Source organism: Cetorhinus maximus, chromosome 3 (assembly GCF_964194155.1).
Source record: "Cetorhinus maximus chromosome 3, sCetMax3.hap1.1, whole genome shotgun sequence".
In the NCBI taxonomy this organism is placed as follows: Eukaryota; Metazoa; Chordata; class Chondrichthyes; order Lamniformes; family Cetorhinidae; genus Cetorhinus; species Cetorhinus maximus.
This window is the reverse complement of record NC_135881.1, coordinates 817,157-841,045: the sequence shown is the minus strand read 5'-3', so window position 1 is coordinate 841,045 and position 23,889 is coordinate 817,157. Positions and strand designations below refer to the sequence as shown.

General features: G+C 46.6%; 2 protein-coding genes across 2 annotated transcripts in view; both read left to right on the top strand.

Annotated features, from left to right (window-relative positions):
- LOC144674570 (epiplakin-like) overlaps positions 1–4,678 on the top strand; it is an 88,487-nt gene extending 83,809 nt beyond the window's left edge. Inside the window, exon 2 of the mRNA XM_078535863.1 lies at positions 640–4,678. Within this exon, the coding sequence (XP_078391989.1) occupies positions 691–4,647 (3,957 nt within the window). The 5' untranslated portion in view covers positions 640–690 and the 3' untranslated portion in view covers positions 4,648–4,678. The remainder of the gene's footprint in view (positions 1–639) is intronic.
- An 18,608-nt stretch (positions 4,679–23,286) lies between these two features.
- The window catches only part of nrbp2a (nuclear receptor binding protein 2a), a 202,229-nt gene continuing 201,626 nt past the window's right edge, over positions 23,287–23,889 (top strand). The window contains exon 1 of the mRNA XM_078535906.1: positions 23,287–23,543. Within this exon, the coding sequence (XP_078392032.1) occupies positions 23,430–23,543 (114 nt within the window). The 5' untranslated portion in view covers positions 23,287–23,429. The remainder of the gene's footprint in view (positions 23,544–23,889) is intronic.

The following is a 23,889-nucleotide window of genomic DNA, read 5'->3' as shown; positions in this document are numbered from 1 at the left end:
CTGGTCCCAGGGCTGATTCCCAGGGCTGGTCGCAGGGCTGGTCCCAGGGCTGCTCCCCAGGGCTGGTCCCAGGGCTGGTCCCCAATGCTGATCCCCAGGGCTGGTCTCCAATGCTGGTCCCAGGGCTGGTCCCCAGGGCTGGTCCCAGGGCTGGTCTCCAATGCTGATCCCCAGGGCTGGTCCCCAATGCTGGTCCCAGGGCTGGCCCCCATGCTGATCCCCAGGGCTGATCCCCAATGCTGGTCCCAGGGCTGCTTCATTATAATGAGGGTCAAGCCCCAGTGTCTTGGGAAAGTTGGGCCTCAGCGTACAGGTGGGGAATGTAATCAGAAATGACCCAGTTTAAAATTTGGGCCATGGCTTTACTTGTTTGGAGTCTCAAAACATCCCATTATATATTGCACAGTTATTCTCCTATTCAAGAATAATCTCATAATCTCATGACATTGAGTTTCTTTAATCTAGAGCAAACCCATCATTGTATGTGTGTTGTTAGACCCCTGTAGAATTAGCCCATTATACAACATGGAATTCCACAGCTCCACAATAGCTGATTGGCTGCTTATTATTACGATTCAGGTGATGTAACCAGAGTCTAGCCGTGAGCAATAATGATGTTTTTGTGTCTTTGAATGACAGTTACTGATACTCATTACTGACTCAGCATCACAGACACCAATACCCAGAGAAATGGAGAATGCAAGTGGCGTGCAGAACAGAGAGAACATGAATCCGGTCCCAGAGGTTTGTACCCCTGCGACTGCCGATGACCAATGTAAAGCGGGTAGTCTCAGCAAGCAACCCCCGGAAAAGACATCCATCAATGGTGACGTTGTGTTAAAGGTTCCCCAAAAACAGAGCTGCATTATGTCCCAGAAGGTTGCAAGTAGCATTGCTGGCCTCCTGATTCATTCAACCAAAGAAAAGATGAGTATCTACCAAGCCATGATAAAGAAGCTACTGAACCCAGGAACAGCTCTGTTGCTGCTGGAGGCACAAGCAGCCACTGGCTTCATCATCGACCCTGTGACAGAACAAACCCTGTCTGTGGATGAGGCTCTGCAGCAAGGAATCATTGGCACTGATGTGTACGATAAACTGTTGTCTGCAGAAAAGGCAGCATTGGGCTATAAAGACCCCTACACAGGAGACATGATCTCCCTATTCCGAGCAATGAAGAAAGAGCTGGTTGTACATTCTCATGCAATCCGTCTACTGGAAGCTCAGGTGGCAACTGGTGGCCTCATCGACCCACTCTCTGGCTATCGTATTCCTGTGGACGTTGCCTATCAGAGAGGCATATTTGATGAGGAGATGAACAAGGTGCTCTCTGACCCCAGCGATGACACCAGAGGGTTCTTTGACCCCAATACACAAGAGAACCTCAGTTACCTGGAGCTGAAACAGAGGTGTGTGGCTGACCCTACTACAGGTCTCTGTCTGCTGATTGTGACAGACAAGGTGCTGAAGGGAGTCCAGATTCAAGTGGATGAAAAAGCCAAGGATGTCTTTAGAAATACTTTGGTTTCAGTAAAATACGGCAGGTTCAAAGGCCGCAAGGTGACATTATGGGAAGCAATCAATTCTGAATACTTCACTGAAGATGAAATCAAGGAGTTTATCATAAATTTCAAGTCAGGTAAATTAACGGTTGAGACGATTCTCACCAACATCACCACAATCATTGAAGCATCAGAGAAGAAGAAGGAAGTGATGTTTCGTGGTCTGAGGCGCAGAGTCTCTTCAAAACAATTGTTGAACTGCAAGATCATTGACCACAATTTATTCGAGAAACTAGAGAAGGGATTAACCACCACGAAAGAGGTTTCAGAGCTCAAGTCTGTCGAGAGGTATCTGACAGGTACATGTAGCATTGCCGGGGTTTTTGTGGAGTCAACCAATGAGAAGATGAGTATCTACCAGGCAATGAAGAGGGATCTACTGATGCCAGGAACAGCTTTGATCCTGTTGGAAGCTCAGGCAGCGACCGGATTCCTCATTGATCCAGTGAAGAATGCAAAGTTCACTGTTGATGAAGCAGTTAAGCAAAATCTCGTTGGAGCAGATTTCCGTCAGAAGCTCCTGTCTGCAGAAAGAGCAGTAACTGGTTACAAAGACCCCTACACAGGTGATGTGATATCCTTGTTCCAGGCCCTGAAGAAAGATCTGATTGTTAAGGACCATGGGATCCGTCTCCTAGAGGCACAGATTGCCACGGGAGGCATCATCGACCCCGTGCACAGTCACCGACTGCCCGTCGATGTAGCTTTTCAGAGAAAGCTGTTTGATGAGGAGATGAACAATATTCTCGCTGACCCCAGTGATGACACCAAAGGTTTCTTTGACCCCAACACTAAAGAGAATTTGACGTACCTGCAGTTGATGGAGAGATGTACAACTGAGCCAGAAACTGAACTTTGCCTCTTGTGTCTGAGGGACCTGCATTATATAAATAACCAAACAACCACTGCATTCCAAAAGGCTACCTTCTCCATTACCAAGGGGAAATTCCAAGGAAGAACCATGTCAATCTGGGAATTTCTCAACACAGATTACATCACAGATACAAAAAGAAGAGAGATAATACAAGGATTCAGCTCAAAAAAAATAACAATTGAACAGATCATCACCATCCTCATCACCATCATTGAAGAAATGGAATCCAGAACTCAGACAGACATCACTGTTGATGGCTTACGAAAGAAAATTTCTCTTCAGGAGTTGCTGCAATCTGAGGTGATTGATATCCCCATATTTGAAGAAATACGGACAGGCAAGAAGTCAGTCGCAGATCTTCAGAGTATGATCTCAGTGAGGAAATACCTACAGGGTGAGGGCAGCATTGCTGGAATCCTTCTGGAACATTCCAATGAGAAGATGAGTATCTACCAGGCAATGAAGAGGAATCTACTGATGCCAGGAACAGCTTTGATCCTGTTGGAAGCTCAGGCAGCGACCGGATTCCTCATTGATCCAGTGAAGAATGCAAAGTTCACTGTTGATGAAGCAGTTAAGGAAAATCTCATTGGTGCAGATTTCCATCAGAAGCTCCTGTCTGCAGAAAGAGCAGTAACTGGTTACAAAGACCCCTACACAGGTGATGTGATCTCCTTGTTCCAGGCCCTGAAGAAAGATCTGATTGTTAAAGACCACGGGATTCGTCTCCTAGAGGCACAGATTGCCACGGGAGGCATCATCGACCCCGTGCACAGTCACCGACTGCCCGTCGATGTAGCTTACAAACGAAGCATGTTTGATGAGGCGATGAACAAGATTCTCTCAGACGCTGGTGATGACACCAAAGGTTTCTTTGACCCCAACAGCAGAGAGAACCTGACCTACCTGCAGCTGAAAGAGCGATGTGTTAAAGACCCAGAGACTGGCCTGTGCTTGTTAATGTTGACAAACAAGAGAGGGAAGGGTCAGCTGAGAGCCAACATTGCAGAAACTGAGAGAGCTTTCAGGGAGAAAGTCATATCTGTTCAATGTGGTCACTTCAAGGGGAGGTCTGTCTCAGTCTGGGAACTTATTCACTCCGAATATTTCACTGTAGAGAAGAGGAAGGAGCTGATTGAGAAGTTCAGCAGGAAGGAGATCATTATGAAGACCATCATCAAAATGATCACCACAATCATTGAGCAAGCTCCAACAGAGAGTGCCCCTGATACACCATCCACTATTCCCATTGCCAAAGATAATGCTTTTCTGCTTTCTACTATTGAAGAGGTTGAAGCAGCATTTAGAAATGAAATGGTGTGCTTCTCTGTCTGGTGTTTCATCCATTCCAAACTCTTCACTGAAGAGAAGAGGAAGGAACTGATAGAACAATACCAAAAGCAGGAGATTGATATAAATACAATCATCAGAATCATCCGCACAACTATGGAGGAAACTCAAACATGGAAAGAAACTTCAATCACATTTTCAGGTTTCAGATCTGAAATCTCTGGAGAAGAGCTGGTAGAGTCTAAGATCATCGACAAAAAGACATTGCAGGATCTGCAGGAAGGTAAGAAGACTGTGCAAGAGGTCAGTGAGTCAGAATCAGTCAAGACCTATCTCAATGGATCTGACAGCATCGCTGGGATCCTTGTGCAGTCAACCAATGAGAAGATGAGTATCCAGCAGGCAATGAAGAGGAATCTACTGATGCCAGGAACAGCTTTGATCCTGTTGGAAGCTCAGGCAGCGAACGGATTCCTCATTGATCCAGTGAAGAATGCAAAGTTCACTGTTGATGAAGCAGTTAAGGAAAATCTCATTGGTGCAGATTTCCATCAGAAGCTCCTGTCTGCAGAAAGAGCAGTAACTGGTTACAAAGACCCCTACACAGGTGATGTGATCTCCTTGTTCCAGGCCCTGAAGAAAGATCTGATTGTTAAAAACCACGGAATTCGTCTCCTAGAGGCACAGATTGCCACGGGAGGCATCATCGACCCCGTGCACAGTCACCGACTGCCCGTCGATGTAGCTTACAAACGAAGCATGTTTGATGAGGCGATGAACAAGATTCTCTCAGACGCTGGTGATGACACCAAAGGTTTCTTTGACCCCAACAGCAGAGAGAACCTGACCTACCTGCAGCTGAAAGAGCGATGTGTTAAAGACCCAGAGACTGGCCTGTGTCTCCTGTTGCTGAAAAAATAAATGAATTGAATAAAGATTGAATTTCTGCAAACTCTGTTGTTTGTACATTGATTTTACTGTTCTCACTTGCCCCTGAATTTCCTGTGTGTCTGCATCCACCCTTACTTTACCCTCGAAGAATAGTTTTAAGACCCTGATTCTGCCTGCAGTAGAATACCAGGGCAGGGAAATTCTCATCCTGTGTCACAGAATCACACGGAATCACAGAATCACAGTGCAGAAGAGGCCCTTCGGCCCATCGAGTCTGCACCGACACACGAGAAACACCTGATCTACCTACCTAATCCCATTTACCAGCACTTGGCCCATAGCCTTGAATGTTATAACGTGCCAAGTGCTCATCCAGGTACTTTTTAAAGGATGTGAGGCAACCCACCTCCACCACCCTCCCAGGCAGTGCATTCCAGACCGTCACCACCCTCTGGGTAAAAACCTCACATCCCCCCTAAACCTCCTGCCCCTCACCTTGAACTTATGCCCCCTTGTGACTGACCCTTCAACTAAGGGGAACAGCTGCTCCCTATCCACTCTGTCCATGCCCCTCATAATCTTGTACACCTCGATCAGGTCGCCCCTCAGTCTTCTCTGCTCCAATGAAAACAACCCAAGTCTATCCAACCTCTCTTCATAACTTAAATGTTTCATCCCAGGCAACATCCTGGTGAATCTCCTCTGCACCCCCTCCAGTGCAATCACATCCTTCCTATAATGTGGCGACCAGAACTGCCCACAGTACTCCAGCTGTGGCCTCACCAAGGTTCTTTACAAGGTCCCTCAATTTGAATTAATGTCACTTTCACTGCAAACGAAATGAAGAGAAGAATGGTCTCTCTCAATCTACCTGCTTTCCTCAGAACCTGGGGAGACTTGGATCAAGTCCCCATTTCAATCAGCGGCGAGCAGATTATTGGGAGTCATCAGAATTCAGTTAGATTCAGCATCGTTATGGAAGAATGATAAATATAGACCAAAAGTTTTAAATTAGGGAAGAGCCAATTTTACTAAACTCAGATGTGATTTAGCAACAGCGGACTGGAATAATCGACTTGAAGGTAAATGAGTGTTGGATCAGTGGAAGGGTATTCAAGGAGGCAACAGGGAGGGTGAAGAACAAATATGCCTTATGGTCGCTCATTGATATCCGGGTGGTGAGGAGACGTGCAGCCCTTGCAGCAGCTCAGGAAGGCAGCTCACCGCCACCTTCTCAAGGGCAACTAGGGATGGGCAATAAATGCTGGGCCCAGCCAGCGAAGCCCACATCCCATGCATGAATAAAAAAAACAGGGAGGGTTAAGAACAAATATATTCCCAGAAAGAGAAAATCTCGACAGCCCTCTTCCCCCTCCCCAGATGTCAATGAGTGAACATAAAGCAAAAAAGGAAAGCTTATATCATGACAGGCTTAATACTGCAGAAGAGGAGATGGTGCTATGATGGGAAGGTCAGTGGAGCAGTAATCCACAGACCCAGACTAATGCTCTGGGGGAGGGTTCAAATCTCACCTGGTGGTTGATGAAATTTAAATTCAATTAATAAGTCTGGAATGGTGAAAATGAAGCTACCATCAAAACTCACCTGGTTCACTAATGCCCTTTAGGGGAGGAAATCTGCTGTCCTTACCCGGTCAGGCCTCCATGTGACTCCAGACCCACAGCCATGTGGGTGGCTCTCAGCTGCCCTGTGAAATGGCCCAGCAAGTAGGGATTGACAACAAGTGCTGGCCAAGCCAGCATTACCCACCTTCCATGAAAGAATAAAAGGAGTGTTGAAATAAACATAAAAGGAAATTAGGAAAGTAAAGAAAGATCATGAGAAAGATATTGGCAAGTGATATCAAAGAAAACCCCAAGATGTTTTATAAATACACAAAGAGCAAGAGGATAACCAGGGAGTTAGGCTTGATAGAGACCTAAAAGATACCTTATGTTTGGGGGCAGGATACATGGATATCTTCTTAATGAGTGCCTTCTTAATAGAGAGGCTTGATGCACACGCTGTAGTTCCTGTAACCACATCTGCAGCGCGCTATTTGAGACCTCCTGCTTCTTCCTGCTGCTCTCTCTCTCTCTCTCTCTTCGTGGCTCTGGCTCCTTCCTCTCTGCAGCCCATGCCCAGTGCTTTAGCCTCCATCCCGTCCCACACCTGAGAACGCCCCTGAGGACTCGGCTCTTCCTAGTTGCCACCTGCTGGTAGGGGCCCGCTGGACAGGACTCTTCGGCAGCCACGGGGAATGTCCAGCAGAGAATTCCCCACACAAGGTGGTGTCCAGCTCCTCGCCAGTGTCCGGAGTCCGGAGTCTGGAGCCGGGCTCAGCACAACCCCCCTGCTGCATTAGGGGGGAATATTGCATGGTATAAACAGAGTGAGAGAGGAAATGTTAAGCTCTTTAGCATCTTACACAGTGGATAAAACACCAGGCCCGGATGAAATGTAACCCAGGATGCTAAAAGCAGTAAAGCAGCGAATAGTCAGGGGCTCTTAGTAAAATGTTTCAATCCTCTCTGGCTCCGACTCTGAGTGGCAGATAACTGGAGGATTGCTAACATTGTTTAGAAAGGGAGAAAGGGATTGACTGAGTAATCACAAACCAGCCAGGTTAAGCTCCAGGTGGGGGATTTATTGCGAAAAATTTGAGGGACAATATGAATGGTCATGTAGAAAAGTGCAAGGATGATAGCACGACGATGATGTTGCTGCACTAATAATCCACAGGCCTGCACTAATAATCCACAGGACTGGACTAATAATCCACAGGCCTGGACTAATAATCCACAGGCCTGGACTAATAATCCACAGGCCTGGACTAATAATCCACAGGCCTGCACTAATAATCCACAGAGATAAAAACAAAAAACTGCGGATGCTGGAAATCCAAAACAAAAACAGAAATACCTGGAAAAACTCAGCAGGTCTGGCAGCATCTGCGGAGAAGAGCAAAGTTGACGTTTTGAGTCCTCATGACCCTTCAACAGAACTAAGTAGAAATATGAAAGGGGTGAAATATAAACTGGTTTAAGTGGGAGAGGGGAAGAAGGGGGGATGGTTGTTGGGACAAGCAAGCAGTGATAGGAGGAGATAACCAAAAGATGTCACAGACAAAAGGACAAAGAGGTGTTGAAGGTGGTGATATTATCTAAAAGAATGTACTAATTAAGAGTGGAGAGCAGGACAATCAAGGTAGATCTAGTGGGGGTGGGGTGAAATAAACGGTGGGTGGAATACATTTAAAAATAATGGAAATAGGTGGGAAAAGAAAAATCTATATAAATTATTGGAAAAAACAAAAAGGAGGGGGAAGAAATGGAAAGGGGGTGGGGATGGAGGAGGGAGTTCAAGATCTAAAGTTGTTGAACTCAATATTCAGCCCGGAAGGCTGTAAAGTGCCTAGTCGGAAGATGAGGTGCTGTTCCTCCAGTTTGCGCTGAGCTTCCCTGGAACAATGCAGCAGGCCAAGGACAGACATGTGGGCAAGAGAGCAGGGTGGAGTGTTAAAATGGCAAGCGACAGGGAGGTCTGGGTAATTCTTGCGGACAGACCAAAGGTGTTCTGCAAAGCGGTCACCCAGTCTGGGTTTGGTCTCTCCAATGTAGAGGAAACCACATTGGGAACAACAAATGCAGTAGTCTAAGTTGGGGGAAATGCAAGTGAAATGCTGCTTCACTTGAAAGGAGTGTTTGGGCCCTTGGACGGTGAGGATAGAGGAAGTGAAGGGGCAGGTGTTGCATCTTTTGCGTGGGCATGGGGAGGTGCCATAGGTGGGGGCTGAGGAGTAGGGGGTGATGGAGGAGTGGACCAGGGTGTCCCGGAGGGAACGATCCCTCCGGAATGCTGCCGCGGGGGGTGAAGGGAAAATGTGTTTGGTGGTGGCATCATGCTGGAGTTGGCGGAAATGGCGGAGGATGATCCTTTGAATGCGGAGGCTGGTGGGGTGATAAGTGAGGACAAGGGGGACCCTATCATGTTTCTGGGAGGGAGAGGAAGGTGTGAGGGCGGATGCGCGGGAGATGAGCCGGACACGGTTGAGGGCCCTGTCAACCAGCGTGGGTGGAAAACCTCGGTTAAGGAAGAAAGAGGACATGTCAGAGGAACTGTTTTTGAAAGTGGCATCATCAGAACAGATGCAACGGAGGCGAAGGAACTGAGAGAATGGGATGGAGTCCTTACAGGAAGCGGGGTGTGAGGAGCTGTAGTCGAGGTAGCTGTGGGAGTCGGTAGGCTTGTAATGAATATTGGTGGACAGTCTATCACCAGAAATTGAGACAGAGAGGTCAAGGAAGGGAAGGGAAGTGTCAGAGATGGACCATGTGAAAATGATGGAGGGGTGGAAATTGGAAGCAAAATTAATAAATTTTTCCAGGTCCAGACGAGAGCATGAAGCAGCACCGAAGCAATCATCGATGTACCGGAGAAAGAGTTGTGGGAGGGGGCCGGAGTAGGACTGGAACAAGGAATGTTCCACATACCCCATAAAGAGACAGGCATAACTGGGGCCCATGCGGGTACTCATAGCCACACCTTTTATTTGGAGGAAGTGAGATTAATTAATGACCTCATAATAAAGGCAAAAGTGATCATAACATGATGGTATTTGATATTCAGTTTGAGGGTGAGAAGTGTGGGTCTAAGACTAGAGTCTTAAACTTAAATGAAGGCCATTACAAGGGTATGAGAGCAGAGTTGGCTAAAGTAAACAGGGAAAACAGGTTAAAAGGCAGAAAAGCAGAGAAACAGTGGCAGGTATTTGAGGAGATATTTCATAACTATCAGCAGATATATACTTTAAAAAGAAAGGCTCTATGAGAAGGAGGCACCGTCTCTGGTTAACTGAGGAAGTTAAAGACGGTATCACATTGAAATAAAATGGTACTTATGGCACTGTGAAGATTAGTGGCAGGCCAGAAGTTTGGACAGATTTTAGAAATCAGCAAATAATGAGTAAAAATAATAGGGGAGGAGAAAATGGAGTATGAGAGAAAGCTAGCTAGAAATATTAAACAGATTGTAAGTGTTTCTACCTGTATTTAAAAAGGAAAAGAGTAACTAAGGTGAACATTTGTCCCTGGTGAGACTGGGGAATTAATAATGGGAAACCAGGAGATGACATAAGAGATTAAGAAATAGGAGCGGGAGGAGGCCGTTCAGCCCATTGAGCTTGCTCTGCCATTCAATGAGATCATGGCTGATCTTCTACTTCAACAACATTATCCTGCCTATTCCCATATTCCTTGATGCCATTAGTATCCGGAAATCTATCGATTCCCGCTTTGAACATGCTCGATGACTGAGCTTCCACAGCCTCTGGGGAACAGAATCCCAAAGATTCACCACCCTCTGAGTGAAGAAATTCCTCCTCATCTCAGTCCCAAATGACCTGCCCCTTATTCTGATTCTGCGTCCCCTGGTCCTAGACCCCCCCCCAGCCAGGGAACATCCTTCCTGCATCCACCCTGTCAAGTCCTGTAAAAATTTTGTATGTCTGAATGAGATCACCTCTCATTCTCCTAAACTCCAGAGAATAATGGCCCAGTCTATTTAATCTTTCCCCATAGGATAATCCCTCCATCCCATAAGTTAATTTAGTGAACCTTCATTGCACACCCGGAAGTGTCAAGCGGATATTTTGTTTCAGTCTTCAGTGTAGAAAATACAAAAAAAATCAAGAACACTTGAAAATCAAGAGGTGAACGGGAGGGAGGAACTTAAAACAATCACCATCACCAGGGAAAAGGTGCTGGGAAACCTATTAGACCTCAAGGCTGACAAGTCAACCAGGACCTGATGGCCTGTATCCTAGGCTCTTAAAAGAAGTGGCTACAGAGATAATGGATGCATTGGTTATAATCTTCCAAAATTCCTTAGGTTCAGGAAAGGTTCCAACAGATTGGAAAATAGGAAACGAAAGTGGGGAGGCAGAATGCAGGAAACTACAGGCCAATCGGCCCAACATCTGCCAGAGGGAAAATGGCAGGATCCATTGTTAAGGGGGGCATTTAGAAAATCATAATTTTATCAGGCAGGGCCAACACGGTTTTGTGAAAGGGAAATTATGTTTGACTAATTTATTAGGTTTCTCTGAGGAAGTAACAAGCAAGGTGATAAAGGGGAACCTGCAGATGTGGTGTGCTTAGATTTCCAAAAGACAAGGTGCCATATCCAAGGTTACTACACAAGATATGAGCACATGGTGTAGGGGGTAACATATTAGCACAAATAGAGGATTGGTTAGTTAACAGGAAGCAGAGAGTAGGGACAGATGGGTCTTTTTTGGATTGGCAAGCTGTATGTAACTCATGGAGTGCTACAGGGTAGAGCACTGGGGCCCCAACTACTTAAATTTGGATTTGGATGAAGAGACCGAAGGTTTGGTTGCTAAATTTACTGATGTCACAACGATAGGTAGGAAAGTAAGTTGTCAAGAGAAGGTAGAGAGTCCGCAAAGGGAAATAGACAGGTTAAGTGACTGGGCAAAAATTTGTCAGATGGAGTATAATGTGGGAAAATGTGAACTTGTCCTTGGCAGGAAGAATAGAAAAACAGCAAATTATTTAAATGGAGAGAGGTTACAGAACTCAGAGGTACAGAGGGATCGGGGTGTCCTGGTACATGAATCAGGAAATGTTAGTCTGCAGGTACAGCAAGTGATTAGGAAGGGAAATGGGCTGTTGGGGTTTATTGCAAGGGGAATGGAATATAAAAGTCGGGAAGTTTTACTGCAGCTGTACAGGCTATATTGAGTCCAAGGCCGGGATTTTCCAGCTCCTTCCTGGGCGAGGCAACGCCCCAGCCAGGAGTTCATTGACTTGTGACAGGACTGGAAGACCCCAGTGGCGGGTGGGTGTGGAAAATCCTGCCGCAAATCTGCAGGACTGAAAACAGTTTTGGTCTCCTTACTTAAGAAAGGATATAATTGCTCGAGAAGCTGTTCAGAGAAGGGTCACTTGATTGGTTCCAGGGATGAGGGTGTTACCTTATGAGGAAAGGTTGAGCAAGTTGGGTCTGTCCCCATCGGAGTTTCGAAGATTGAGAAGTGATCTTATTGAAACATATAAGATCTTGAGGGGATTTAACTGGGTGGGTGCTAAAAGAATGTTTCCTCTTGTGAGAGAGACTAGGACTAGGGAACACAGTTTAGGAATTTGGAGGCTTCCAATTAAGAAGGGGCTGAGGAGAATTTTCTTTCTCTCAGGGGGTTGTTAGTCTGTGGAATTCTCTTCCCAAGAGAGCAGTGGAGGTTGGTTTATTGAATTTATTCAAGGCTAAGTTAGACAGACTTTTGATGTGCAAGGGAGTGAAGGAACACAGGAAAATAGGAGCAGGAGTGGACCATTCAGCCTCTCAAGCCTGCTCTGCCATTCAATAAGGTCATCACTGATCTGGTTGCACTCTCAACTCCACCTTCCTGTCTCCATCCCCATAATTCTTGACTCCATTGTCTATCAAAATTCGATCTGAGTCGTTGGATATTTTCAAGTCTGAGCTGGATGGATTTCTAATCAACAGATCAAGGGTAATGGAGGACAGGCATGAAAATGAAGTTAAGGCCACAATCAGATTAGCTATGATCTTATTGAATGGTGGAGCAGGCTCAAGTGGCAGAACAGACTACTAAACAGAATGTGCTTGAACTAAGTGAGAAGCTAGGAGTTTGGTGAGTGATGGAATCGGTGAAAGGGTGAAGGAGGTGATCCTTTCTCTTTCTACTTTTTTCACCCTCCAGTATTGGATTCTTGCATCAATGCAGCAGAAGAAGCTGATTGGTGAGTAACTGGTAAGCTATTCTGCTTATAATATTTGTATATAATATAATAGTTTGTAAAAGTGACGATATGGCAGGGCAGCTCGGCCAAGTGGAATGTGCATCCTGTGGAATGTGAGAAGTTGTGGACGCACCATGTGTCCTAGACAAATAGACCTGCAGGAAGTGTCAGCAGCTGTAGAAACTTGAGCTATGGGTTTCAAAACTCAAATGGCGGCTGGAGTCACTGTGGTGCATCTATAAGGCAGAGAACTACGTGGTATAGCACTTTTAGGGAGGTGGTCACACCACAGGTTAGGAGTGTGCAGGCAGGGAGGGCATGGGTGGCCACCAAGCAGTCTAAGAGAACCAGGAAGGTTTTCCATTTCGGATACTGGTGAGGGCGATGGTCTCTCGGAAGAGCACATTCAGAGCCAAGTCCATAAATGGCTCAGCTACACAGGAGGGGAGGAACAAGAGTGGAAGAGCAATAGTGATAGGGGATTTATTAGTTAGGGGGGGAGACCAGCGTTTCTATGTGACTCCTGGATGGTATGTTGCCTCCCTGGTGCCAGGGTCAAGGATGTTACTAAATGGCTGCAGGACATTCTTCTGGAGAAGGGTGAACAGCTAGAGGTCGTGGTCCACATTGGGACCAGTGACATAGGTAGGAAAAGGGATGGGGTCCTGAAAGCAGATTTTAGGAAGTGAGAAAAGAAATTAAAAAGCAGGACTTCAACAGGAGCAACCTCAGGATTACTCCCAGTGCCACATGCTAGTGAGCATAGGAATAGAAGGATTGAGGGATTGAACACATGACTGGAGAACTGGTATAGCAGGGAGGGCATCGGGACTGGTTCTGGGATACGTTTGGACCTGTACAAGCTGTTACACCATCCTCGCAGGGAGATTTGATCGTGCTGTTGGGGAGAGTTTAAACCAGATTGGCCGGGGGCTAGAAACTTGAGAGGGAGCTCAGATTGGAGGGAAGTAAAACTGGTAACAGGAGGTAGAAAAATAGCAAGCAAAATTAGAAAGCAGATGAAACAAAGCTAAACATGAAATAGGATCAGAATGTGGAATAATGTCAAAAAGGCAAAGTTAAGTGCTCTCTATGTGAATGCATGCAGCATTCGTAATAAGGTAGCAAATAGAGGTAAAGGGATATGATCTAATTGTCATAGCAGAGACATGGCTACAGGCTGATCAGGACTGGGAACTGAATATTCAGGAATATTCATCATTTAGGAAGGATAGGCAGAGGGGAAAAGGGGGTGGGGTAGCACTGTTAATAAGGGACAAGATCAACACATTAGTGAGAGAGGATCTTAGATCAAAGGATCAAGATGTAGAATCAGTTTGGGTGCAGCTGAGAAACAGCAAGGGGTGAGAGTTGTTTATAGGCCACCAAGCTGTAGTGGTAATGCTGGGTATAAATCAGGAAATTAGAGCTACATGTAGCATGGGTAATACAGAAACGATGGGCGACTTCAATTTACACATAGACTGGGTAAACCTAATGAGCACTAATTGTTTTTTCATTTGTTCATGGGATGTGGGTGTCACTAGCTAGGCCAGCATTTATTGCCCATCCCTATTTGACCTTGATCAGGGGGCATTTTTAAGAGTCAACTACATTGCTGTGGGTCTGGAGTCACATGTAGGCCAGCAGATTTTGTCAATCAGATGGGTTTTTACAAAAAAAAAACAATGTTTTCATGGTTATCATCAGATTTTTAATTCCAGATATTTATTAAATCCAAATTCTACCATCTTCTGTGGTGCGATTTGAATTGAAGTACTCCAGAGCATTACCCTGGGTCTCAGGATTAACTAATCTAGCAATAATACCACTATGCCACTGCCTCCCCTAATGCTCAGCTACTAAGGCTGTAGAGGATGAATCCATGAAGTGTGTACCAGATGGGGTTTCTGGAGCAGTATGGCGAGGAACCAACCCTGGATTGGGCTATTTTAGATTTAGTATTATGTAATGAGAAAGGGTAATCAGTAACCTTGCTGTTGTCATAAACACTTTAATCACAGAAAGCAGCTCATCTTAAAGGGCTAAGAACATTCTGGAAGAATTTGTGTTTTTAAAAGACACTGTCCCTTAAAGGGTTAATGCAAAGACTCTGGTTACTGTCGTTTCTGGAAAAGACAGTGTTTTACCAGAAAAGGTAATTAAGCAGTTTTTTTAAAAAAGAAACTGGAAGACTGATTACAAAAAGGGTCACATGGTGATTTATGGCTTTGAAGAAAAAAATGTGCCTGGAAACTGGGTGTTTTTAAATGAAAAGGAGATTGGCTGCTTCGGACAAGAAGACAACAGCCAGGATTTTCCCCTCGGCGATTTGGGGGCGGGGCCCGCTCGCCGAGAGGAAAATGACGTGGGATGACGTGGGGAGGAACCCCCGACCTTGTCCCGGTCCATTTAAATCTTCAGAAAGGCGGGTGTCGGAGATTAATCACACCGAGGCATCATTTCCTACGTAGAAACCCCATTTATTACTTGTGCACAAGGGGGGACAATACAGCGAGAGTTATTGTACCGTCTCAAAGCAGAATACACAAACACTTGTTTAAAAGCATTTTACAACCAATTTTGCACATCTCAATCTGCTTATTTGCATACGTTAACTGACCAATCCATGTTTTAGTTCATTTCCATTCCCACCACAACAGATGTGGTGCCTACGCTCTTGGTTATCACAACTTTGATTACATTCAGCCTGAGAAAGAACAACATGGAATGTCTCAGGGCTCATCCTACAACAGTGGTCAGACAAGATGGTATTGTTCTTCAAGGTTGCAGTATTTTTCTCTTAGGCCTAAGCATTTAATTCAATTTCTCCATTAACCCTTTTAGTACTAAGTGGGTTCCCTATTTGGTGGACAGCGAAATCGGATGTTCCACCTGCCAACCTGTCAATGGCCAATTAAGGCCATTGACAGGCTAATTAGCCTTGTTAAAGACCTGCCCGTCCAACCTTAAGGCAGGCGGGCAGGCCAGGAGCCCCAGTGGGCTACAGATTATTGATGGAACTTCATCCACTGGCGGGATGAAGTTTCATGTCCGTTTTTAAAAAAATTTAATAAACTTCATGTGTTTCTTATTAACATGCCCCATCTCGTATGACATTGTCAGATGAGGGGGACATGTTAATAATTTTAATATTTCTCTATTTTTTGACTTTTCTTGCCTGTCAGTAAACTCCCTGAGACAGGACTTTGCCTCAGGGAGCAGTGCGCTCTTTGACAGATGGGGATTCCCTCCACCACCACCCCCCCACCACCCCCCCCCTGCCTACCCCAGCACAGGAAGTGCATAGCGCTTCCCGTCGGGGATGCCGCTGGGTGGGCCTTAATTGGCCCGTCCACTCAAAGTGGTGGCGGGCCCCGTTTTGGTGGCGGGTGTCAGCTGCCAAGCAGGTGGGACCCGCCCGCTACCTGAGGGCAAAATTCTTCCCAACAGCTCCTTAAAAGGTAAAAACAAAGCAAAGAGTGAATGGAAGCTGCCCTGAAATTGCTTTAAGTTGGGAAACAGACTGCCTGAAATACCTTTTCAAAATTCACTTGAAAAGTCGTGCAGGAGCCATCAAATGTTCCCTGGACCAGTGCCGAGAGGCCAACTGTGTAACCCAGACACCATTTCAAAGACTCCGCCATTTACTACTTCTTTCCCTTGAACCATTGATTTTTAATCTTTTGGCAAAGTTCCTCAATTGTTTTATGGTATGTGTGGGAGTTAGGGTGTTTAGAAAGAGTAATTATTGTGCTTTCATGTTTCATTCTGTTTGTTAATAAGCTTTGCCTTTCTACTTGATAAGTCTGGTTTTATAATAAATGAATGATTTTGTTGTTTTTTTGCAGGAGCCTGGGCAGTCAGTGGTGACCCTGAGATTCACGTGGGTTAAAGTACATAATTGGCTGTATAGTTGGATGGGCAAATCATTTAAATATATGTTGTGACCTGTGGACTAGTGGAACTCGAGGCAGACAGTGCACTCCGCCCAACTCAGTCATAACACTGTAAAGTAGCTATTAGGAAATAGTGGCCATAATATGATAGAATTTTATATTAAGTTTGAAAGTGATAGAGTTCTTCATAAGGTCCCACACAGGAGGTTGCTAAACAAAATTAGAGCACATGGGATTGGGGGGAATATACTGACATGGATTAAGAACTGGTTAACAGACAGAAAACAGAGTAGGAATAATTGGATCATTCTCAGGATGGCAGGATGTTCCTCGTGGGGTACGGCAAGGATCAGTACTGGGGTCCCAGCCGTTCACAACCTACATCAATGATTAGGATGTGGGGACCAAATGTAATATTTTCAAATTTGCTGATGACACAAAACTAGGTGGGAATGTGAGTTGTGAGGAGGATGTAAGGAGGCTTCAAGGGGATTTGGACAGTCTAAGTAAATGGGCGAGTAAATGGCAGGTAGAATATAAGGTGAATAAGTGTGAAGTTATCCACTTTGGTAGAGTAAATGGAAAGGCAGAGTATTTTTAAATGGTGGCAGATTGGGTAGTGTTGATAGAAACAGAAACATAGAAACTAGGAGCAGGAGTAGGCCATTCGGCCCTTCGAGCCTGCTCTGCCATTCATTATGATCATGGCTGATCATCCAACTCAATAACCTGCTTCCGCTTTCTCCCCATAACCTTTGATCCCTTTCACCCCAAGAGCTATATCTAACTCCTTCTTGAAAACATACAATGTTTTGACCTCAACTACTTTCTGTGGTAACGAATTCCACAGGCTCACCGCTCTCTGTGTGAAGAAATTTCTCCTCATCTCAGTCCTAAATGGTCTACCCTGTATCCTCAGACTGTGACCCCTGGTTCTGGACTCCCCCACCATCGGGAACATCCTTCCTGCATCTACCCTGTCTAGTCCTGTTAGAATTTTATAGGTTTCTATGAGATTCCCCCCTCATTCTTCTGAACTCCAGCGAATATAATCCTAATCGGCTCAATCTCTCCTCATATGTTAGTCCCGCCATCCCAGGAATCAGTCTGGTAAACCTTCGCTACACTCCCTCTATAGCAAGTACATCCTGCCTCAGATAAGGAGACCAAAACTGCACACAATATTCCAGGTGTGGTCTCACCAAGGCCCTGTACAATTGCAGCAAGACATTCCTGTTCCTGTACTCGAATCCTCTGGCTATGAAGGCCAACATACCATTTGCCTTCTTTACCGCCTGCTGCACCTGCATGCTTACCTTCAGCGACTGGTGTACAAGGACACCCAGGTCTCGTTGCACATTCCCCTCTCTCAATTTATAGCCATTCAGATAATAATCTGCCTTCCTGTTTTTGCTACCAAAGTGGATAACCTCACATTTATCCACATTATACTGCATCTGCTATGCATTTGCCCACTCACTCAGATTGTCCAAATCACACTGAAGCATCTCTGCATCCTCCTCACAGCTCACCCTTCCACCCAGCTTTGTGTCATCTGCAAATTTGGAGATATTACATTTAATTCCCTCATCTAAATCATTAATATATATTGTGAATAACTGGGGTCCCAGCACTGATCCCTGCGGTACCCCACTAGTCACTGACTGCCATTCGGAAAAAGACCCGTTTATTCCTACTCTTTGTTTCCTGTCTGCCAACCAGTTTTCTATCCATCTCAATACTCTACCCCAATCCCATGCGCTTTAATTTTACACGCCAATCTCTTATGTGGGACTTTGTCGAAAGCCTTCTGAAAGTCCAAATAAACCACATCCACTGGCTCCAGTTGCAGTAGATTTGTCAAGCATGATTCCCCTTTCATAATTCCATGCTGACTCTGTCTGATTCTGCCACTGTTTTCCACATGCTCAGCTATTAAATCTTTTATAATGGACTCTAGAATTTTCCCCACTACCGACGTCAGGCTGACTGGTCTATAATTCCCTGTTTTCTCTCCACCTCCCTTTTTAAATAGTGGGGTTACATTAGCTACCTTCCAATCTGTCGGAACTGTTCCAGAGTCTATAGAATCTCAGAGGATGACCACCAATGCGTCCACTATTTCTAGGGACACTTCCTTAAGTACTCTGGGATGCAGATTATCAGGCCCTGAGGATTTATCGGCCTTCAATCCTATCAATTTCCCCAACACCATTTCACTACTAATACTGATTTCTCTCAGTTCCTCCCTCTCACTAAACCCTGTGTTCCCCAACATTTCTGGTATGTTATTAGTGTCCTCCTTTGTGAAGACAGAACCAAAGTATGTATTTAGTTGGTCAGCCATTTCCTTGTTCCCCATTATAAATCCCCCTGGGACCTGGGTATCCTTGTTCATGAGTCACTAAAAACTAGCATACAGGTTGTTATGACATGGTCGGCAATGTCTGCCAGGTGGACCAAATCCTCAAGGTAAACTTGGCCACGCTATCACAACGGTTTTGCAATTTGTATTTATTATGAGAAGATGTGCACATTGAATTCAGAAGTGATGAGTCCCCTAAGACTTTAGAGATTTAAAAAATTGAATTAAAATATTTATTAGCAAAATAAAAGATTTCAAGCACATACATAAGATTACAGTTACTTAATACTACAACAAATCGTGAAAGATTTAAATAACCTAACTCCCAACTGCACACCCCCTTTAAGGCAACAGTCCAAAATAGATTTTAAATTTGAAAAACAAGCCAGCAAGTTACCACAGCACCCACTGGACAGTGGAATTCCCAAAGGCTTTCCTCCAACTTTAGTTACTGAACACTGGAAACCTTTGCAAAAATGGCTGGAGGCTTCTTCAAGGCTGTTTCATACACTCCTGTTAGATCTTACATGCCACCCCCACCCCACCCCCACATGGTCTTTCATTCTCTTTTTATATATTCCTCTCTCTTTAACCTGTAAATTCCATTGTTCCATATGTCTTTGCAAAATTTATTTTTCCCATAATAGAAAAACCATTCATGTTGCCAATATGACCTCTTTCCTTTTGGGAAAAATAAACACACTCCTTGGCCTTGCTTATCTTACCAGTTGTAAACATCTTTACATCCCTTTGAAATCCAAACAACTCCTTCACTTATCTAAAAATGCAAATTTCCTTCACACATTACATGCTAAGACCCCATCCATGTTTATTCATTAGCATTTCAAGCAGCCTTCTATACCTAACATCTTTCGATAACTTCAAGTCTGGCTGACTCCAACTCTATTAAATCACACAGAGACAGAATCATCCATACTCACCCCTATAAACCTACTTTACAATAACCCACAGTAATATTATGAAAACTATTACAGTTTCATAACAAGGTGCAGCAAGCAACTAAGAAAGCAAACGGTATGTTGGTCTTCATTGCAAGGAGATTTGAGCACAGAGGTAAAGATGTCTTGCTGCAATTATATAGGGCCTTGTGAGACTGCATCTGGAGCATTGTGTGCAGTTTTGGTCTCCTTATCTAAGAAAGGATAAGAAAGGGAGTGCAACAGAGGTTCACCAGGCTAATTCCTGGGATGGTGGGACTGTTGTGTGTGGAGAGATGGAGGAAACTGGGCCTGTATTCTCCAGAGTTTAGGAGAATGAGACATGATCTCATTGGAGCTTACAAAATTCTTACACGAGGGTGACAGGGATAGGATGTTTCCCCTGGTTGGGGGGAATCAGGGGGCACAGTCTCAGGATAAGGGATAGGGCATTTAGGACTGAGATGAGGAGGAATTTCTTCACTCAGAGGGTGATGAATCTTTGAAATTCTCTACCCCAGAGGGCTGTGGAGGCTCAGTCATTGAGTATGTTCACAACAGAAATCGATAAGTTTCTGGATACTAATGACATCAAGGAGATAGTGGGAAAAATGGTGTAAGAGGTAGATGATCAGCCATGTTATGTTGGAATGGTGGAGGAGGCTCCATGGGCCAAATGGCCTCCTCCTGCTCCTGTTTCATTTGTTTAAGTTGCTATTGCCGTGTGGAGGATCACTCTGACTGAGCAGCACTGTAGGAACTGATCACCGTGTGGGTGAATCACTCAGAGGGGGATCACTGTGAGAGTGTGTCAAGGTGGGGATGGATCACTGTGAGAGTGGATTACTGTGAGAGTAGATCACTACAAGAGGGTATGGGTCACTATGAGTGGATCACCGTAAGAGCAGATTACTGTGAGTGGATCACTGTAAGAGTGGATGATCACAGTGAGAGTGGATTTCATCATGGATAATGTAGGAGGCTGTGTGAGATGGGACCACGGTGCGAGTGGATCACTGTGAGACTGGAGCACTGTGAGAGGGGGTGGGTCACGGTGAGACTCGATCACTGTGTGAGGGGACGGATTGCTGTGAGACTGGATCACCTTTAGAGGAGGTGGATCACTGTGAGAGGGGTGGGTCACTGTGAGAGTAGATCACCATGAGAGGGGGTGGATCACTGTGATACTGGAACAATGCGAGAGGGGGTGGATCGCTGTGAGATGTGGTGGATCACTGCAAGATGGGCTGGATCACTTTGAGACTTGAACATTGTGAGATGGTGTGGGTCACTGCCAGAGAGGGTGTATCACTGTGAAACTGGATCGCTATGAGAGGGAGTGGATCACTGTGAGAAGGGTAGGTCACTGTGAGAGTGGATCACTGTGAGAGGTAGTGGTCACTGTGAGGCTAGATCACTATGAGAGGGGTTGGATCACTGTGAGACTGGATCACTGTGAGAAGAGTGGATCACCACAAGAATGGATCACTGTGAGGGGGTGGGGCACTGTGAGAGGTGCTGGATCACTGTGAGACTGGATCACTGTGAGAGGAGGTGGATCACTGTGGTCACTGTGAGAGGGGCTGGATCACTGTGAGACTGGATCACTCTGAGAGGGGTGGATCACTGTGAGACTTGATCACTGTTAGAGGGGTGGATCACTGTGGGTCACTGTGAGAGGGGATGGATCACTGTGAGAGGGGGTGGATCACTGTGTATCATTGTGAGATTGGGTCACTCTGAGAGGGAGTGGATCATTGTGGGTCATTGTGAGAGGGGGGTCACTGTGAGAGGGGGTGGATCATTGTGGGTCACCGTGAGAGGGGGCAGGTCACTGTGAGAGTGGGTCACCGTGAGGGGGTGGAGCACTGTGAGACTTGATCCCTCAGAGGGTTGGATCACTGAGACTGGATCACTGTGAGAGGGGGTGGATCACCATGATACTTGGTCACTGTGAGAGGGGTGGATCACTGTGAGAAGGGGTGGGTCATAGTGGCTCACTGTGAGAGGGTTGGGTCACTTTGAGAGGGAGTGGACTGCTGTGAGACTGGACCACTGTGAGAGGGAGTGGATCACTGTGAGTTATGGTGGATAACTGTGAGACTGGATCACTGTGAATGGGGGTGGGTCACTGTGAGCAGAGGTGGATCACTGTGAGACTGGGTCACTGTGAGAGGGGGTGGATCACTGTGAGACTGGCTCACCATCAGAGGGGTCGGATTACTGTGAGACTGGATCACTGTGAGAGTAGTGGATCACTGTGAGAGGTGTGGATCACCATGAGAGTAGATCACCATGAGAGGGAGTGGATGATTTGAGAGAGGGTGGGTCACTGTGAGACTGGATTACTGTGAAAGGGGGTGGATAACTATGAGAGGGGGTGTGACTGTGGATCACTGTGAGAGTGGCTGGGTCACTGAGAGAGGGGTGGATCCCTGTGATACCGGATCACTGTGAGAGGGGTGGACCACAGCTAGACTGGGTCACTGTGAGAGGGGGTGGATCACTGTGAAAGGGATGAATCACTGTGAGATGGATGGAACACCGTGGATCATTGTGAAAGGGGCTGGGTCACTGTGAGACTGGATCACTGAGAGGGGGCGGATCACTGTGAGAGGGGGTCGATCTCTATGATACCGGATCACTCTGAGAGGGGTGGATCACTCTGAGACTGGATCACTGAGAGGGGGCAGATCACTGTGAGAGGGGTGGATCACTGTGGGTCACTGTGAGAGGGGGTGGATCACTGTGGATCACTGTGATATGGGTGGATCACTGTGGATCACTGAGAGGGGCGGATCACTGTGAGATGGGGTGGATCACTGTGGATCACTGTGAGAGGGGCTGGGTCACTGTGAGACAGGATCACTGAGAGGGGACAGATCACTGTGAGAGGGTGTGGATCACTGTGAGAGGGGTGGATCACTGAGAGACTAGGTCAATGAGAGGGGCAGATCACTGTGGGTTACTGTGAGACTGGATCAGTGAGAGGGGGCAGATCACTGTGAGACGGGTGGATCACCGTGGGTCACTGTGAGAGGGGTGGATCACTGTGGATCACTGTGAGACTGGATCACTGAGAGGGGGCAGATCACTGTGAGAGGGGTGGATCACTGTGAGACTGGATCACTCTGAGAGGGGTGGATCACTGAGAGGGGGAAGATCACTGTGAGAGAGGTGGATCACCGTGAGTCACTGTGAGAGGGGGTGGATCATTGTGAGAGGCGTGGATCAATGTGGATCACTGAGAGGGGTGGATCACTGCGAGAGGGGGTGGATCACTGTGGATCACTGTGAGAGGGGCTGGGTCACTGTGAGACTGGATCACTGAGAGGGTAGGATCACTGTGAGAGGGGTGGATCACTGAGAGGGGCGGATCACCGAGAGGGAGTGGATCACTGTGAGAGGGGGTGGATCACTGAGAGGGGTGGATCACTGTGAGAGGGGGTGGATCACCGTGAGACTGGATCACCGAGAGGGGCAGATCACTGTGAGAGGGGGTGGATCACTGTGGGTCACTGTGAGAGGGGGTGGATCACTGTGAGAGGGGGTAGATCACTGAGATGGGCGGATCACTGTGAGAGGGGGTGGATCACTGTGAGACTGGATCACTGATAGGGGCGGATCACTGTGAGAGGGGGTGGATCACTGTGACTGGGTCACTGAGAGGGGCGGATCATTGTGAGAGGGGATGGATCACTGTGGATCACTGTGAGAGGGGGTGGATCACTGTGGGTCACTGTGAGACTGGGTCAGTGCCGAGTGGTGATGTATCGGGAGCCGGTGCCGGGCGCTGTCGGCTCGGAGCAGCAGCGACAATAACATGTCCCAGAGAGAGAGAGAGATCGCGAAAGCGGCCAGAGAGGAGGAGAGTGAGGATGAGAGCGACATCCTGGAGGAAAGTCCGTGTGGTCGCTGGCAAAAACGGAGAGAACAGGTGAGAGAGAGAGAGAGAGAGGGAAGGAGAGAGGGAGAGAGGGAGGGAGGGAGAGGGAGAGAGAGGGAGGGAGAGAGAGAGAGGGAGAGGGAGAGAGAGGGGGAGAGGGAGAGAGAGAGAGGGAGGGAGGGAGAGAGGGAGAGGGAGGGAGGGAGAGAGAGAGGGAGGGAGGGAGAGAGAGAGGGAGAGGGGGGTCAGAGGGGGAGGGAGAGGGGGAGAGAGGGAGCTGGGGAGGGAGAGGGGAGGGGACAGGGAGAGAGAGAGAGAGGGTGAGTGGGGAGGGTGGAAGAGAGAGGGAGAGAGATGGTGGAGAGAGGGAGAGGGGAAGAGGGGGAATGGAGGAGGG